Below are 20,158 nucleotides of genomic sequence, written 5' to 3'. Positions count from 1 at the left end.
TAGCTACGTGTTTTGGAAAACATACTCGAGGTGGCCTGAAGCTGTCGCTGTCGCGTTGAATAAGTTTGTACAGCCACCGGGACGGCTCTGCCGATGTTCTCGGCTAACGCCGATTCGTTGGACATTTCGCAGAGTGACCATGGCCAACAGTACTGTGCCTTGTCGGGGGGGCGGGGATAGGCTCTTGCTGGCCTTAAGGAGGAACGTGACAGACCAGTCAAAGTGAGCCCCCCCTGGTGCGGCTATAGGGGCTATAAGTCCTACACATTCATTAGTGACACTACAAACTCAAAGTAATCTTCAGATACAGTTTCCCCAACTGTGTTATTATTTTAAGTTATTATCACGTTTATCCAAGTTCAAGAGTTCTATTTCCCGCGGGAGAGGATTTTATTCGTTATTTGACACTGTACACAACACTGACCTCCTCGAGCTTTTATTTGGTACTCCGGTTACCGGCATTTCATTAGCATATTAGCTAAATATAGTTTCACCCGAAACATTTAGATTAACATTTAGATTTAGATTGATTTAACATTTAGATTAGATTTAACATTTTTTAGATAGATACTTTAGATTAACATTTAGATTAGATTTAATATTTTGATTTAACATTAGATTAGATTAGATTTAACATTTGATTTAGGTTAATTTAGATTTACTTATATTAGATTTAACATTGATTGATTTAATATTGATTTAATTAGATTTGATTTAATATTAGATTAACATTTAGATTTAACATTAGATTAGCATTTATTAGATTTTTTAGATTTAAATTTAGGTGTAACATTTAATAATTTGGATTTAACTATTAAATATTTCCAAGTTGACAAATATGGTTGTAAATGTGCAAGAAAGTGACCCTCAAAATTTCATACCAGTTTTTTAAACAGTATTTAAAGATAAATGTGACAAAATGTTGCTGTTATTTTCAGCGTGAGCCGCTTTACAAACAACGCCCCATACATTATTGCACATTTTCCTCCTAACAGGCCAAGTCACAGTGAGCATCAACTTTAATGATCACTTCCTGTGTACTTTTATGCAACTTGGTACTGATAAAACTACTACTTTTCCCCACATAACCTTTATAAACTGTTAAGATGTTGCTGTACACCTCAGAACACCATCATAAAAACACACCACTTCAGTAGTAGTGAGTGGTGAAACATTAGAAAGATTATTCTGCAAAAAATGCCCCCACACACACACACACACAAACAAAAAGAAAACTTGTCATAAAACAAATGACATCCAAATGTATTTTATTTTTAATTATCTGTGATGTACAAAGCAATGAAAGTTTAACCTGATTGTGAACCAGTTTGAGAACAAGGCTGTGCATCACATCAACGCCAGCTGGCTAACAGGAAACAAGAAAACAACTCTATAAACATCAGCAAAGTGCTCAACATCAATGATAAAAATCAGTGTTAACAGTGACTCTCTCCTTTACATCAGTAGTCATTAATTAAACCCAAAAGGTCCTGGTTAAGGTACAGACTAGTCCTTAACAGACAAACATAATAATTCCTCTTTTGTTCTGAAAAGAACTATTTAAGAAGTACGTACTGCATAAAGAAGAAAAGGAACAAAATTCTAAATGAAACAACAGGCACTTTAGCTCATGTGCATCCCATCACCGATTTGATAAATTCAATAAAGCCAAATAATAATTTTCTTCTTTTACATGAGCTAGGAGTTATATTTCAACATACTTCTGTTGACACGCTGTAGCAATTGAGTATCTACACAAGCTCTGTATCTTTAAAGGTCCCATGACATGGTGCTGTTTGGCTGCATACTGTATCTGAAGTCTCTTTATATAGACCTTAGTGGTCCCCTAATACTGGATCTGAAGTCTCTTTTATATAGACCTTAGTGGTCCCCTAATACTGTATCTGAAGTCTCTTTATATAGACCTTAGTGGTCCCCTAATGCTGTATCTGAAGTCTCTTTATATAGACCTTAGTGGTCCCCTAATACTGTATCTGAAGTCTCTTTATATAGACCTTAGTGGTCCCTAATACTGTATCTGAAGTCTCTTTTATATAGACCTTAGTGGTCCCCTAATGCTGTATCTGAAGTCTCTTTCCTGAAATTCAGCCTTGGTGCAGAGTTACAGTAACTAGACCCAATCCCACAATGAGCTTTCCTTAGGATTTCTGTGTCTGTGGCATTATATGGTATTGAGTGTGTGTGGCCTTGAGCAACTGCCACTTTGCTTGTTTAAAAGATGTCTCCCCGTCTCATGGGTGGGCCAAATTCTCTGGGCGGGAATAGCAGAGAAAGGGGAAGTAACCTGGCCCTTTATGACCTCATAAGGAGCAAGATTCCAAATCGGCCCATCGGAACTTAAATTTTCTCAAAGGCAGAGCAGGATACCCAGGGCTCGGTTTACACCTATCACCATTTCTAGCCACTGGGGGGGCCATAGGCAGGCTGGGGGTACGCATATTAATGTTAAACACCTCAAAAGAATTAAATGTTCATGCCATGGGACCTCTTTAAGTATGATGAATAAAAACATGAAAACAATAAAACAAAAAAGCAAAAACCAGTTTGAGAAGGTTTTGCATCAAATCAACATGGTCTGATGAAATTGTGTACAGTCACTTGATGAGTGCATCAAATTTTCCTGGTCCCTCTGGGTTTAAATGAATGGTTTTTGATTTGTGAAGCATGTTCTAAATCTAAACCATTGACCCTATTTACAGACCAAGAGCCTCACAAGGCATTGCTCTTATTTAACTGGACACAGATTCACATAGTTGTTTGCACATGACAACTTGAATCCTGGTTGAACAGGCTTAGGGAATGTGGTTTCCAAGGTGTAGAGGTGCCTCAGTGTGCCAGAGGAGACTCTGTAGAAAGACAGAGTGCCAGCAGGCCAGTCCAGATACACCCCCACTCTGCCACAGCCATCAGAGGGAAACTCATCGTGCCACATTTCCTTACCTTTGTAGTATGCCGCAAGTTGGTGAGTGATATTGTCTACAAATTCTTGGCAAAAATTCCACACATTCCTGTTCCACACATCAGTGTTCTCGTATAAATCAGCTACATTTCTTGTAATTTTCCCACAAACAAACATTAAACCAATATTTTGAGGGAAACTCACACCCCACTCTACTTCCCAGTAATGGCGCCCTGATAAGCTCTCTTTGCACAACACCTGACACTGACCAAAGTCATCAAACCTATCTGGGTGATTAGGGTAGGACTGCTGTGCTCCCGATTTTACCTTCTTGTTTCCCTCAGACAGAGTGAGTTTGTTGCTCACAGTGTTTGGGTCCAGGTTGAGATCACAGGCATCTGATGGAGAGACCAAAACAAAAATGTGTTATCAGTCATTCTGATGCTCAAACAGGTTTCTGGAGGAGAGTTATTAGTACAGCATGTGGTTGACTTAGAAAAGCATGGAAACTTACACAAGATCAGATCCTTTTTGTCTGTGATGGTCTTCAAAGGAGGGAGTTGAAGTTTTGTAAAGTCTTCAGTGTCCAGATTGCCGTTCTTGTAATGGTAGATGGTTGCTCCTGTGTATTTCTTGTTTGCAATGGTTGCTATGACGCAACGGAATCGACTGTTGTTCTTCTGTGCTTGGGCAATGAGATTGAAAGCTTTGGCTTTTTCTCTCATTTTGGTGAGGACTTCATTTGAGTAGAACCATGGATCTTCATTGGTACTTCCTAATTTAGGGAACTTGAAGTAGTCAGCCATCACATCAAGGTCGGTATCACCCCTTTCCACCGAGGTGAAAACAAAGCACAGAACATGTTCTACACCTGGAGCAAGAACCACTCTGTCCAGCTCTGTCTGATTTGGGACGATCTTTGTTCCCCCTATGGTTTTTACAAAGGAGCTGATGACGTTGATTTCTCTCTCTTTACGATCCAGCCACTTGGTTAGTTTTTCCTGACTGAATGGGGACTTGTCTCTGTCTTCAAAGAGTTGGTCTAGTGAGCTCTCATCTTCTTTTCCTTCACGGATGGAGGGAAGTTTCTTCGCCAAAGCCTTCTGGAGTTTAGATGCATAACTACCACACAATGTTTGGAAAGTGCTCAACTCTTGTTGAATCACAGGAAACTGCTGCACCACTTTTTCTTCCAGAGAATCGTTGCATCTCATTTCTATTTCCTTAAAATCTTCTAGAATATACTGCGCCTTATTTACTAGTCCATCGTTGATCTCTTTGTTTAGCTCAGCACCTTCTGAGGTGAAATTCTTCAGCGGCATCAGCCAGACCTGCACTGGAACAGTCTTCTCTCCTTTTTCTCCCAGGAGCTTTGGGAGTTGTTCGTAGGTCTTCACTGCATCTTCAAATGTTGCAGGGTTTCTGTCAAGAATTGAGTCTCCGTAGAATTTGCAGGATAATTTCTTTGTCAGGGCTTTTTCTTCATCAGTCAGCGTGGTTTTAACTTTCGCCTCAGCATTAAAAAAAGGAATCTTCTTTATAGCAACTTCCATGCTGACCTGGATGTCCTGAACACTGCTGGCCTCTAACTTCTCACTGTCAAACACAAAGAAAGCATTTGCCCCATAAAGGATGCCTGTGACTACATGTGTTGCTGAGCTCTTCTTAATGACCTCCATCTGTTGGGTCTGCATGGATAGTTGTTCAATCATTAACTGCTTGAAGTTGGTGGTAGCTTTGTACTGAAGTGTCACCCTGCTCTGATTCTTGAATTTCTTCTTATCATTCAGATACTTGGCAGATCCTCCGACTTCTATCAGTCCACCCAGGACACTGGCCTTCAGAGAAGCTTCAACATCCAGCAGCTTGCACTTGGATTCAGTGGAGTCAAATATTTCCATGTCATAGCTACTGGAGGGCTTAGTGTTTTCGCTTATCTTGCCTTTTAGTTTTATCATCCCACAATGTCAAACCTAAAGAATTTAGAAAACATCAGTCATCTGATAATCATTTTAATTTGAAGTCACAGAAAACTAATTCTCATTTAGATGGCCCATCCTGCCAAGTTTGATCAAAATACGTCTTCTCTTGTGATAAAAAAACCCAAAAGAAAATAGATTAAATAAGAAAGGTATAAAATATAAGAATAACAGTTACAGTGAAGCATGAGAAAATAGGGCAACCCTAGTCCTGGGATGTTTTATAAATGGTCAGTTTGGGCTTAAATTCTGCAACAGTAATTACAGTTAAAGCTGACCAATGAAAACAGGATCTCTCTGTTGACTTCAATGATACCTCACTCAATAGTGTACAAGAAACGGGCCATTAGTTATTAAATGAGGCGTGGTTTGAGCACATGGGGTGGGGTAAAACGTCACCAATGAAAAGCGAACTCTATGCTGAGTTCAATGATACCTCAGACAAGACTCTACATCAAAAAAGGTCATTAGTTATCAGAGGCGGGGCTAACGCATAGGGGGCGGGTAAAACGTCACCAATGAAGAAGGAACTCTCTGCAGGGTTCAATGATACCACACACAAGCCTCTACCTTAAACGAATCAAAAGCCATACGGGGACGTGGTCTGAGCACATGGGCGTGGTTAAAGTACAGGGGTTAGTTACAGTCACTTTCTCGTTCAGCTAAACACTCAAAATGGCCGACACAACAAAAAAAGATTTTCTTTTAGTTTTAAGGAGTGCGTTAAAGTATAGCACTTTGACTTTTAGGCCTACTTCCTGTTGCCACTAGGGGGCGCTTTGACTTTGAGCCAATATCGAGGTGTATATGTCGTCAGGGTTAGACTGATCGCTTTGTAGGGGGCGCTAACGAGCCATTTTGTGCGCCTATTCCCGAAACCCTTAAAATACGTAAAATGTCACCAGACTTGATGCAATCGCCAATTTTGGTGAGTTTGTGAGCATGTAAAGGCCCTCAAACAGGCAAGAAGGAAGAAAGAAAGAAGGAATAATTCCTTCAGTTTCAATAGGGCCTTAGCCGCTGTCGGCGCTCTGGACATGATTACATATCATATTCATCGCAGGCTAATATACCAACAATTTATCCTGCTTCCCTATATTTAACTAATAAAGGTCACAACTACATTATAGAATTACAAAGCATTGCTATTTCTTTTTGTAATGCATGAATGAATATTAAAGAGGTGATGTTAAAGTAGTGTTACCACTTAATGAAATGATTTCAGAGTTCCTTTAAGATGAACCGGGACAGATATGTTTAGAAATGTTTTAATAATAATGTAGCCAACGCTTACCTGGGATCAGATTATCTCTGCGAGCATCATAGAGCATTCCCAGGGTGAAAGGTCGACCCAGGGCAGCTACGGTCATGTTATCTGAGGCCATTTCTCCAACCTGTTGAGGAAAGAGAACACAGCCTTTTAATACTTAATGTAATGTAAAGAAGTACATTAGGTACATTCCCCTAACCCTAACCCACACACACACACACACACACACACACACACACACACACACACACACACACACACACACACACTCTATAGTGATTAGAAATACAGTATTTCTCTGTAGAGTCTAGTCTGACACTGACAGTTTTACACAGTTCAGTAAAAGTCTAGGTTGTTCTCACCTGGTGAAGTTGTGTAGATCAGATGAGTTGTGTAGTGTAAGTCTTAAAACTGGAGCTTCCAGTGTGATGATCTGATGCTGTGAGGTTCCTTATATCCTGTCAGTAAACCTGTGACCCCTCCCTCTGACATGTCGCCTGCACACCTGGAACCTGTTCACTTAGGGAGGTCACCTTTGCGAGTGATAAAAGACAACCCCCTTTTTTATGTAACAGGCCCGGAGGCATGGGAGTTAACATTCCAGGATGACAAAGATTAATAAAACGAAAGACAAAAGCCCTTTCCAAATTCCTACATTGTGCAGCCCTGATTCCTCTCCTATTATCCTCTCCATCTTACTCCCCCCCCTCAGGAGATTTGAGCCGAGGAGTTGAGGAAGAGACTCGAGGAGAGAGGAGTCGAGGCAACAGGCATTTGAGAAACATGAGACAGCTTTGCCTCGGAGCCGTCAATTAAATGTGATGTGCTGCATCAGCAATCTTGGGTTGTACCCATATTTAAGTATTTTTGAATGAAAGCACTGGCTAAATAAGTGTAAAGCATTTCATAATTCAATCATATAATATGACTGACATTGCTGTGTGTCAGAGAAAACCAAAACGTAATTTTAGACTTTTTAGAGTTCAGAGTTCACCAAGGTCACCTCAAGATTGTACCAAAACAACCCCGACCACTAATACTTGGATATGGTTAAGTTAAGTCAATCTTAAGACAATTGTAAATATCTGTAACACACACTTCTTTCTGATGTAGAGATGAATGAGGAAAAAGGCTAAATTGTCGAAAATGGCTTTAAAGTTTGAAATGCAGCTCTGAAAGAAAACGAAGACTGATTGAAGGATGAATTCAACAAATCAAGGAACAGTTACAACACTTAAAGCCACCTGCACATGATCCACGGCAAAACCGCGAGGAAGGGTGAATTGGTTGCGCCTTGAAAGGTCTGCGGCAACGAGGTCAAAGTTGGGACAATTTGAACTTTGAGTGCAGAGCAAAGTGGAAAAAGCTGAGCAGAGCGTAACGCCAGGGATAGCGCAGCGCCTAGTTTGGCGGCACCGCTCTCCCCTGTAGGAAATCAATGTAACGGCCAGCGCATAGTACTTATGCTGCGTATCATGGGTAGGCGGCTTAAAGGGTGCAAGTGATGGGACATTATGCGCTGTTTAAAGGGGAGGATTTGTGACTTTCTTCCTTACCTACCTTGAGAAACATCCACCTTAATGAAATCCATGGTGTTGGTTTCTCATGAGCCTGAAGGTGCAGTGGTGACTGTAAACAGTGTCTTTACATGGAAAGTGAGACACACCTACTGGAAAATAAAACTACAAAGACGAAAAGACTTCAAAAAGTTTCCAGTCTACTGTTTTTATATTTCAATAATTACTTGGTAGCTGCTGAAACATGTCTTGCCCCTATGATATAACACTAACAGAAAACAAAACCGGTTAGGCATAGATGTATTTAACAGAAAGACCTGTACTCGGACTAACAAGTTTTATAATAATTGAAGTTGCTTCCATTATATAAACCCACTATTACAACTACAACCTGGTATATGTATATATAGCAAATTTATAAAATATTAATGCTTTGAATAGAATGACAGTACATTATATATGCACAAACCCAAGTGGCATGCAAACAAATGTTTAATTTATATTTAGTACATTATTTTTACAACAGCAACATGATGCATTCAATTGACCATATCACCGTGGTTACAAACTCCCCAACCTCAAAATAATATGCGATGAAAAAGGCGCCCTTCGACGTGTGTGTAGAACGTACCAGGGAGAGCCGCATGTAGATGGGGGTTAGCGAGTAGCTTGTAAGGGGGAAATTCCAAGTAGGGAGGTTGGAATAAGGTGGGGGTGGATGGGTCAAACACAGGACTTTCACCCAGGAGAGCGGGGTTTGTGTCCTGCATGTGTCCTTATCGTCCCGTTATTGCCACGTGTCAGGAAAGCCACTTTCTTCTTTAACCGGCCCGTCATTCCCACGCGTGATGGAACCGTAAACCCACCCATGACCTGTTCCTTGTTGTTGGTGTTCAGAGTTTACTAAGAAGAAAGGTTTTGAACGACTCATGTTAGCAGTTGTTGTTTACGCTATCCGCCATTCTCCAGGTCATAAATAGGTGATCTCCAAATGCAAACGAACTGACTCCGTAGGAGGAAAAGGCTCCTTTTTCAAATACAAGCTCACTATTGTGTTTCACCAACAACAAAACAACTGATTATCCGTGCATTTATATGGAACTAAGCTTTAGGAGCTTTCCATCTTTACTTTCCTCCCTTGACTATTTTTGACTGGCTTGATAGTCGGATAGTCAGACAGCTACAGTGAGTTGTTCCACCTTCTTTTTAGTAAACTATTTTACATTTACAAAAATATCCAGTGTTAGCTTCTTATGACCCTAAAGCAGCATTGGTTACTGTTTCAATAGGAACAGAAACTGGGGCAAATACTTGATTGGTTTCCAGTGTTTTAGTTTCTGCTCAAACCACAAACAGGTTTTACACCTCTTACACAAGAGGCGTTGCAGATCTTGGCATCTATCAGTAAGACAGGTTAATGACATTCACTTCTTCAACTGACAGGTGTTGTAAAACTCTCTCATGGTATTTTTGAATGTCTCCTGCTGCATTTCTTCCTCCTTGGCGGGGCCTGGGTACTCAGGACCCCTCCCTCCCTTCACACAAGAGCCTATTCACAGTACTCTGATTTTTGTCCCACAACCCACTGCAAAGACATGTAGCTCAGCGTAAATTCTTTTAGAAGGACCAAACTTTCAATCAGTGCCCTCCTAAATCAATTCAGCTGTTATCCTAGTACATGTACTTTTTTGCTGTGTATACCTGTCGCATATAATGTCATAAATCTGTTAGTTAAATATGCAAAGTATCTTGTGTCACAGGTAAAACACCCGTGTGAAAAAGTGAATGTCCTGACCCTGTCAAGTCTTTTCTAATAATTAATTAGATCTCTATCTAAAAAAATCTCTTCTGTCATCTAGCTGTCATTTATCTTTTGTAGTTGGTAAGTGATGCTCACACACGTAACGTCGACATAACTTTAGCTCAGCGGCAGGATGCCACAGTCTCACTGCTGATCACTCATGTCTGAATCCACTCTGGCAGGTTTCAGGCATTTTTCTGTTTTTTTTCAAGCAAACAAAATTGACGTGGAGGAACCGTCACGCAATACAAGTCAATGGAGAATGGGAGTTAATAATTTATACAGTTTAATGATTGATATTGAGAGGGGTAATTCAGTGTGCCAATGTGCTGCAATACGCATTGCACAATGACTATTATTGCCCATACTTATTATTATTCCGCCAGTTTTTTGACGCACTACTAGTCCCAAAGCGTTGCCAACACGCGCACCACATTACACACGCATGTGGTATGATCGGGAATGGTGTGCTATGTAGTTTTCAACCAGATTTGCCGCGTGGTTTTACCGAAATCGGCAAAAATACGGCCAAAAATGTCCCATAGACATGAATGGAAATTTGGGGAAATCGCTCAACATCGCTCAAAACTCCCCTCTTTGGGATCGTGCTGTATCGCCATACTTTAACGTAGAAACCTGATTAAAAGTTTAAACCGAAGACAAGACTTTGGCGTTTATTGGGCTGATGGGCGTTCAGATATCAAGCACGGTTTCTCCCAAATCCCATTTACGTACGTCCCGTTCAGACTGTCCAGATTTTCCAATGTGTGTGTATGTGGCGAATGTTCAGAGCTAGATGTGGGAGACAGAGTGAGGGGCTGCGGTACGATATCTGGAAGTTTCCCGAACATTGCTCTCTCTCCTCCAGTTTAACTCTCAGACTCATTATTAGTCAAAATGTAGGGAATCTTGTTCCAGTCGCAGCCATGTAACTATGGAGACTATCGGACTTAATTGTTGCTGTGATCTACCAACTGTCAGAGAATTATGAATAAACATGCAGCTGGGACGATTCAATGATTTATTTCCCTGAACAAATGTCTCTCTCTCCTCCAGTTTTACCCTCTTTAGACATCCTAGTAGGTCAAATGTAGGGAATCTTGTGCCGATCGCAGACATGTAACTATGAGTACTACGGACTAAAATTTTCCGCTAGAGGCAACCCAACTTGCCAGATACAACATTGGGAAAAAGTAGTCTGAACTTCTGGCTTCCCTCTTGGGGGGGGGGGGGAGGATTGTTCCTGACAAGCAGTAAATCAACATAGCCACAGGTTCTGTACTGAGAGACAGAGGGAGGGGCTGCAGGACTATGCTCTGAAACAAACAATGTGCTTGCCAAGCCGTCCATCCCTCCATTTTAACGATACGTCTATAGACTCGATAGAATAATGGGTCAAACTGTAGGACAATCTTGTGCCGATCGCAGACATGGGAAACCATTGAGAGGATCAACTTAAAGTTTTCCAGCTACGGGAAAGCCATCCTGTGCCAGATACAACGCACATTGAAAACACTGGACGATCACTAGACGACAGACCCACAAACAACGAAGCACCCCTAATACTGACCCTGTTTTCCCTGGGCGGCCATTTTTGACCAACTGACCTCCTAACGGATGTTTCCAATGTTGGTGTGTGTTGTGGTATGGGCCCCAATAGCAGGCACACTGATAAAATTTCTGCGGAATTTTCTAGTTACAATTTACACTCTGTTTTGGTTAAATAACACACACACACACACACACATACACACCTGACATGTCACACTATTCCCAACCCAACTCCCTACAGACTGAGCTACTGCCACTCCCATTGGGCTCTTGTTGGAAGGGAGGCCTCCAACCAGAGTGTGGAGGATGTAAATGTTGTAAAAATTGTGTTAGTTAAATCTGCAAACTCTTTTTGCAAGAGGTGTAAAACCGGTTTGTGGTTTCAGCAGAAAATAAAACACTGGAAACTGATCAAATATTTGCCCCAGTTTCTGTTCCTATTAAAACAGTAACCACTGCTGCTTTAAGGGCATGAAAACACACATAGTGCGTCTCACTATCTTTGTGGGGACCCGTCAATAGGCTCGTTGGAGATGAGCCAGGTCTGCGCAGAATCGATCACCGGCGATCGGCGCCCGATGCATGCCGGTTAGATTTGTGTCCGACTTGATCCCGACTTGCTCTGACGTCATGCACACGTGGGCAATGGAAATCTCACGAGAGCAAGGGGGGGCAGGTCTGAGACCAGGGGGCGCAGTTGCTTTTCACCGACTGCAAGACCCAGGCGGACCCAGGCGGACCCAGAGCATGCTGGGAAACGCCGGCTTAGCTGATTGGTTTACAACATGATGACGTTTTATATAAACTTTTTTCATTGTTTTTGAATCGGAGGGATTTTAATTGCTATTTGTCTGATCTAAAGACTTATTCTGTCCAGAACACATGTTGTGTGGCTGATAGAGACGTTTAGAAGTCAGAGAGACTAAATCTGATCAGATCACTGATCATCTACAGTCTGTTGTTCATTAAAATCAGCAACAGATCGCATGTAGAGCACTTTGCCAGCTACTCTGTCATAATCAAAACAACTGGAGACTGTGTACCAGCTGATATGTGGGTCTGATTATATTTTATTAAATCGGAATCGCACCACAGTGTTTTCATCACTTCCTGTCCAGCCTGAAGGAGCTGGAATCGGCTGGAAACTGTCCGACTTTACCGCAGCTTTTTGTCACCGCGCCCCGCTGCTGCCGCCTGCTCTCGTCCACTTTACAGGCGAGGCGCAGTTCATCTCCAACGAGCCTACTGTCTTCCCTAGCCCCTTACCATCACAACTAAATGCCTAACCTTAACACAGGTTAACAGCAGATCTGTGACGGAAATGTTTGACGTCCTTGAGCGATATGCAGAACAGAGATGTTTAGTATGCAGGTCAACATGCAATTACAGGCTACATGAATTACATAATCTGACACGTTATGCCAAAACAGCCCAATAGAGCATCACAAAGCAGACCATATACATCAGCAGACACCGTAACAGCAACAGAAATATGGAAACACTCAAACTCATATAAACACACAGAACAAGAGCCTGCAGACACACAACTCGCAGACACGCAGAGTTTTTCCACAGCGAGAAGTGCAGACACACAACTCTTGTGTTGATGACTTGAACCCATCGGTGTTGTTGTACTCACCTGTCTCTCCAGCGTCCTGCAAGCCTCTCATTCAACGTGGCCCTCCACGGTCTGATATGACCCGTCCACTCAGCCTCTACCCCCCCACTGGTCTCCAACTGTGATTGTGTTGATTGTCAAAAACAGCAGAAAAGTCTAAAGGTAGAAGGCTCTTCTGGTAGATCCACCATGAATCTTCATCCAGCGGCCATGGAATAACATCCTGCGTGTTTGTTTCCTCTCACTAAAGATGAATCATTATTTTAATGAACCGTTGTACATTTTCACTGTTAAAAAGCGGCTATACTCTGGGCCTGCACCCCCCCACTGACACAGTTATCAGTTCCACCTGTGCTTGTCCTCTTCATCTTTGTGTGACATCGTGGCAGTTTAAAAACTACGAGGCCTATGACTGCCCTCCTCAGGAAGTCCCTTTAAAGGCTCTGAACACCCACACAGGTGTTTTCAGTTCACCTGGCTGATTGGACCTCTTCTCTGGTCCTGTGTGTATATCTATATATTTATACATACATGGTTATTTTGACATACAGAGACATTTCCCTTTGTTTACATCCAAACATTCCTATATTCTATATCCTATATACGCCCCCCCCTTTGATCTGAGCAGAGGTCTAATCAGCTAATCAGCCAGGATTGTGCTGATGGACGATATCATCGACCATCGTGATGCCACACCCCCCACCCTGTCTAACACACTCTGATCCTAGTCGCGGGTAGTGGACAGGAAATTGATACTTGCGTCAGGCTTGCACTGTGCTGCACAGGGTGCAAGTCAAGTTGGGCCCATTAAGTGGAAGATATTACCCCCTTACCTGACACCTATTTGTGAAAAGACCCTTGCTTTGAGCAGACTGGATTGGCTTTAATACAGTGTGTGTGTGTGTCTCTCTCTCTCTCTCTCTCTCTCTCTCTCTCTCTCACTGTAGTAGCAATGGACTATAATTAATCTATAATTAAGCATGCGGTAGGTGAGAGAGAAAAGGCGTTAACATGGAACACTAGCACGCATTCCTTTCTCCCCTCATTGGACTAAGTTTATGGACACTGCTGTGCATCAATAAGGTAGTAGGACGTCCTGTAGGTACGAGACCATGTTATAGAGGATTTATGAGTTAGCAACAGGAGGCTAATTCACCAGGGTGCTATTACATGTGCGAGGTAATATTGAACATCTGTTTATTGAATGGGTTATTCAATGCAAATATGATGGAGAATGTAGTTTATTCTCAGTAATTATGGTTTATTAAGTTATTACTGTCGCTGTGTTAAAGGTTCCTCTGCACTGTCGTCCCAGATCACGGACATGTGATAGAGTTTAGACATGATGGCGCTGTAAAAGTAGGTCCAGTTGTAATTACTGCCCCTACCAGCAGGCGGCAGCAGAGCCATGGAACACTGTCCATTTACAGAGGGAGAGGGCATTGAAATGGATGTTTGATCAAACTGTTAGCTCATAGAAGTAGAACAAAATAGTTATGTAAAGATATATTAAAATAAAAAGTGACCTTTACTGAAACAAATTACGTTCATATATTCAATTAAGTTTTTTTTATCATGTAGACAACAGGGTTAAAACCAGATGGACAATGGATTGTAAAAAAGACCTCAGAATTGGTAGAGATATGAGAATCAGTGCTAGCATTAGCAATTTAGGCTAACAAGCTTCCACTTGCATAATGGAATACAAACTCAACAGAAGATGATTTCCCAAACATTTGAATGGCTTCCAAATTTAGCAATTGATGACAGCAGCCATCCTGTTAAAGTCAATGTGAGATCTTATCAAATATTACTTTAATCTGTGTTCTTATGACGCTGAAGAAGAAGGTTATATAAAGTCCTCTGAGGAGTTATGTTCTATCATTGTAGGATTCTTTGCATTAAAGATGCTTATGTACCATGAAAAATAAAGGTTATAATCTTTGGTACAGTCAACGTTTTAATCTAAAAGAAATAAAGTAGCACACAGTGGTGAAGTCAGGTCTCCACTTTATTGAATATTCTGCTCAAGTAGAGAGTCAACATGTCCAACAGGTGTTGCAGTGTCTCAGGAATCTGACATGTCTTCATCTCTGAAACATCAGCAGGGTTCGCAGCTAAATGCTGTTAACAGTGACACCCCTCTTCCCCCAATTCTTTTACATGACTTTTTTGCATTGTGTTGAAAAAGCAATTGTGTAACAATATTAGCTGTTTCTTTATGTATCAGCATGTAGAATACAAAGGTATAATAAAAATAATGATCTGGCATTATCTAACCCTAAACCCTCGTGGAGCACGGACCAGTTTAAGAAGAAGGCCGGGCATCGGATCAATAACAGCTGATTAACAGGAAAATACATTTCTTCAACCCAAAGTTAAGGCTAAGGTACAGAGTTACAAGAAAAACCTAATGATTCCTCTTGTATTCTGAAAAGACAACTATTTAACAAAAAAAAAAACTAAGAAGAAAAGGAACAAAATGCTAAATTAAACATAAGCACTTTAGGTCATTTATGTCCCATCACCAAGACGATCATTTCAACTAAACAAGTTCATCAGTTTTACATCAGCTATGAGTTATATTTCAACAGATTAGTGTTGACAAAAGCAATTGTATCAATAGAAGCTCTTTCTCTTTAAGGATCAGGAAGTAGAATACAAAGTTGAAATAAGAAGAATGGTCTGTGGTGGACCACGTGATGGAACCGATTGTGAAGCTCTAACCAGTTTGAGAAGAAGGCTGGGCATCAAATCAACAACTGGTTAACAGGAAAATACATTTCTTCAACTCTATAACATCAGCAATGTCCTCAACATCTAACATCAACTCTCTCATTAATACAGTAGTCAATGATGGAACCCAAAGTGGAGGTTGAGGTACAGACGGGTCCTCAACAGAAAAACTTAGATTCTGAGAACAATTTAAAAAAAGTAGTTCACAAAGAAGACAAGGAACAAAACCTAAATTAAACTATCTTTTACATGGCTGTGAGTTATATTTCAACCTACAGGTTTTTCACACAGTATACACATACACAGTAGAAATGGTGAAGTACCAGCCAGTTTAGAAAAAAGCTGGGGCCACACACACACACACACACACACACAAACACACACCACACAACACACACACACACACCACACAACACACACAAAAACACACACACACGATGATTATAGTATCAATTGTGTGGTCCCCTGGTTTGATATGTTTAAATTTGTGAAGCATGTTCAAATAAAATGTGATGTTTAGTTGTTCTTAAACTTTAAATGTAAACCCAGATTCTTTTTGAGTGACCAAGAATCTGAGAAGTATTTGTTATTACTCCTATTCAAGTGGACACAGGTACGCATAGTTTTGTTCATGATAGATCATGAATCCTGGGTAAACAGGCTCAGTGAATGAGGTGTGAAAGGTGTAGAGGTGCCTCAGTGTGTTAGAGGAGACTCTGTAGAAGGACAGAGTGCCAGCAGGCCAGTCCAGATACACCCCCACTCTGCTACAGCCATCAGAGGGGACAAGTTTGCTCCACACGTCCTCATTATTTTCTACTGCGACAAGTGTATGACGCTCCCCATTTCTATTTGCAAAACACCACGATTTGGTATTACGTCCAAACTGGTTCTCTAAACTGGATGAATTTCTTTCAATTATCTTGTATGCAACAGCAATATTACTATTGCCATTTTGACTCCACTCCACCTCCCAGTAATGCTGCCCAGATAATCTCTCTTTGCACAACACCTGGTGTATTTCGGTAAACCTCTCTGGGTGATCAGGGTAGGACTGCCGTGCTCCATGTGTTACCTTCTTGTTTCCCTCAGACAGAATGAGGTTGTAGTTTGCAGTGTTTGGGTCCAGGTTGAGATCACAGGCATCTGAAGGAGAGACCAAAACAATCAGTTATTCTGATGATCAAACAGGTTTCTGGAGGAGAGTTATTAGTACAGCAGGTTTTTAAATTTAAAACAAATGCAGACTTACACCAGATCAGATCTCTTCTGTCTGTGATGTTCTCCACAGGAGGGAGGACAGGCTTTGTAAAGTCTTCAGAGACCAGAAGGCCGTTCTTGTAATGGTAGATGGTTGCTCCTGTGTAGTTCTTGTTTGCAATGGCTGCTATGAGGAAACGGAATCGACTGTTGTTCTTCTGTTCTTTGGCAAAGTGATGGACAACTTTGGCTTTTTGTCTCATTTTGGTGACAACTTCAGCTGAGTAGAACCATGGATCTTCATTGGTACTTCCTAATTTAGGGAAGTGCAAGTAGTCGGCCATCACATCAAGGTCGGTATCACCCCTTTCCACTGAAGTGAAAACGTAGCACAGAACGTTGTCTGCATCTGGAGCAAGAACCACTCTGTCCAGCTCTGTCTGATTTGGGACGATTTTTGTTCCCTCCATGGTATCTACACAGGATCTGATGACGTTGATTTCTCTCTCTTTCCGATCCAGAGCCACTTGGTTATTTTTGCCCCTGAAACTGAATGGGACTTGTTTCTGTTCTTCAAAGTTGGTTGTCAGTGGAGCTCATAATCTTCTTTTCCTTCACGATGGGGGAAGTTTCTTCTCGCCAAAGCTGCTGGGTTTAGATGCTAACTACCACACAATGTTTGGACAAGTGCTCACTCTTCTGAATCACGGAAACCTGCTGCCCCACTTTGTCTTCCAGAGAATCGTTGCTCTCTCTCCATTTCCCTTAATTGTCTAAACTATTCTGCACCTTCCAACTACTCCATGGCTGTTGTCTTTCTTCATTTCAGCACCTTCTGAGGTGGAAATTCTTCAGCGGCATCATCCAGACTTCACTGAACAGCTTCTCTCCTTTTTTCTCCCAGTAGCGTGGGAGTTGTAACGTAGTCTTCACTGCATCTTCAAATGTTGCGGGTTGCTTTCAGAATTAAGTTCTCCGTAGAACTTGCAGGAGAAGGTCTTGTGTCAGGGCCTTTTCTTCATCAGTCAGCTTGAGCTTAACTGACCCCTCAATACTAAAGAGGGATCTTCTTATTCACAGCTTGCATGCTGCCCTGGATGTCCTGAACACTGCTGTTCTCTAACTTCTCACTGTCAAACACAAGAAAGCATTATGCCCCATAAGATGCCTGACTACATGTGTTGCTGAGCTCGTTCTTAATGACTCTCTGTTGGTTCGCATGGATGTTGTTCAATCATTACTGCTTGAAAGTTTGGTAGTTTTGTACTGACACGTCCACCCTGCTCTGATTCTTGAATTTCTTCTTATCATCAATCTTGGCAGATCCTCCTCCGACTTCTATCAGTCCACCCAGGAAACGGCCTTCAGAGAAGCATCACATCCAGCAGATTGCACTTGATTCAGTGGGTTCAGAAGCAGAAATCTAGAAAGCACTGGTGCGCTGAAGGTTTCAGTTATCTTACCTTGCAGAGTTTATCATCCCACAATGTCAAACCTGTGAAAATAGAAACCATCAGTTATCTGATGAAGGAGGAAAATCATTTATGTAAAGTCACAGAAACTAATAATATAATCATTTACATTTCTACATGTTGCGCTTGTTCTTCTTTCAGCATTTCCCTAAACAACTTCTATCTTCATTGCTGATTCATTCTTTGATATGAGCCTACTTAATTAAGGAACTAATGGTATAGAGGGTATGGTAACATTATACAACAATATGAATGCATTGCATAACAACACAGCAATAAAACTTCCTGCATGGGCTTTTTAGACGTCAGAGATGAGAAGGGGAATTTTACAACTCAAGTATTGCTGTGTGTGTGTGTGTGAGTGTGTGTGTTTGTGTGTGTGTGTGTGTTGGAGTTGGAAAACTACACACGCAATCAATATTGACACCAAACTGTTTTCTACTCTAATGATCCCACTCCCTGATACCTACAGTACCAGAGAACCATAACACCATAGAAACAGTTTATTAATTTGAAACCAATCCCCAATCAGAGTCAGGTTTCAGAAGCAAGGCCACTTTATTTTAACAGTTCAGCAATGATATACAAGAATAAAAGTCATAGTGCAGTTTAAGAAAATAGAGCAACCCTAGTCCAAGGATGTAGTTAAAACGGACGTAATAATTGGCTGAAATTTTCCATATTCTGTGCAGGATAATATACAAACATTTACCATGCTTCACCTATGTCAACTAATAAATAATCACAACGAGTATTTTCTAATTACTCAGGTTATGGGTTAGGATTAGGGCTGAAGGTTATTTTGATCTCTTTTTTGGGTGGTTGTCTCTCTACCTCTGGTTGAAATTCATTTTCTTTTCCTTAAAGTAGAACTGGACAGATTTAAACATCTTTTGAATGTAGTCAACCACTTACCTGGGATCAGTTGATCTCTCGGCATCATAGAGATTCCCAAGGTGAAAGGTCGACCCAGGGCAGCTACGGTCATGTTATCTGAGGCCATTTCTCCCACCTGGTGAGGAGAGAACACAGCCTTCAGCATTTAAAGAGACAGACTGACTGACGGTCTATGAGGCCTCAAATACAGTAATACCCTGTATACTCTAGTCTGAAACACTGACAGTTTTACACAGTCAGTAAATCTAAATACATATCTCTCATGTCACCCTCTGTTCTGTCCACACCAGGTTGTTCTCACCTGGTTGAGTTGAGTAGATCAGATGAGTTGTGAGAGAGTCTCCTTGACTTCCAACTGGAGCTTCCAGTGTGATGACTGATGCTGTGATTTTCCTTATATCCTGTCGAAAGCTTGTGACCCTCCCTCTGACTGCCGCTGCCACGAGGGATCTCATGGATGGACATTGCGTACAGACAAGAGCTTGCATACGCTGGTTTATGACTTTTTTGATGAACTGTATAAAAAAAGTAACTTAACGTGTTAACATCGGTCAAGTCTTTTCTGGCCTCCGTAACGTGTGACTTCTAACTGAAAGTGCAAACTCAACATTACAAAGTGACGTGTCTACTTCACTTACTGACATATCTCTGTGACATGGTCTACGAACACTGATATCCCATAAAAGTTTGATCATTCATGTGGATATTACTTCACATCGTTCACACTAATAACGGTTTAATTGGCAGGCTACTTAATCTCTGTGAGGACGGGAAATTAATTAAAAAATTCCGCTTATATATTTTCAGGCATCCTCTGTATTTCCCATGAATGAAATATCTCACTGTGCAACAATAAGATCGTCACGGGAACTTGAAATCTGTGAGTGTCTGTGAGTCTGTAGTTGGAGTTGAGGCTCAGACATCCATGGCGTACAGGAGGCAGGACGTCCCACCCATCTCCGTAACAAACCCTGTGTCGGGGGGGGGGGGTAAAACTCGTTGGATGTGTAACTGATCATTGGTACTTTTTTTAAGTTTTTGGCCATCTTCTGGTATGAAAGCTGTGCAGTTCTTTTATACATGAGGCCCCTGGAATCTTTTCACTTTGGCAGATTAACTTGCTTATGCAGAAATTGTCAGCATCCCCCTCTGATCCTGTTTGTGTCTGGTCTGTGCATCATTGTTCCTGTTGCTATG

General features: G+C 41.4%; 2 protein-coding genes and 1 pseudogene across 2 annotated transcripts; all 3 read right to left on the bottom strand.

Moving 5' to 3' along the window:
- Positions 1-1,507: 1,507 nt before the first annotated feature.
- LOC116671007 (stonustoxin subunit alpha-like) lies at positions 1,508-19,348 on the bottom strand. The gene is given in 5 exon segments (XM_032501839.1): positions 1,508-3,318; positions 3,435-4,858; positions 4,860-4,893; positions 6,194-6,293; positions 19,263-19,348. Coding segments are annotated over 4 exon segments (2,121 nt in total). The 5' UTR covers positions 6,285-6,293; positions 19,263-19,348; the 3' UTR covers positions 1,508-2,746.
- LOC116671018 (neoverrucotoxin subunit alpha) lies at positions 14,599-17,114 on the bottom strand. Its single transcript, XM_032501864.1, has 2 exons — positions 16,645-17,114; positions 14,599-16,538 (listed from the first exon to the last, which is right to left on the bottom strand). The coding sequence occupies exons 1-2, from the start codon at positions 17,060-17,062 to the stop codon at positions 15,988-15,990; spliced, it is 969 nt and encodes a 322-aa protein (XP_032357755.1). The 5' UTR covers positions 17,063-17,114; the 3' UTR covers positions 14,599-15,987.
- On the bottom strand, positions 17,522-19,327 carry LOC116671600 (stonustoxin subunit beta-like; annotated as a pseudogene).
- Positions 19,349-20,158: the final 810 nt, after the last annotated feature.

The sequence above is a fragment of the Etheostoma spectabile genome, chromosome 21 (genome assembly GCF_008692095.1).
Source record: "Etheostoma spectabile isolate EspeVRDwgs_2016 chromosome 21, UIUC_Espe_1.0, whole genome shotgun sequence".
In the NCBI taxonomy this organism is placed as follows: Eukaryota; Metazoa; Chordata; class Actinopteri; order Perciformes; family Percidae; genus Etheostoma; species Etheostoma spectabile.
This window is presented reverse-complemented; position numbering and strand designations above follow the sequence as displayed.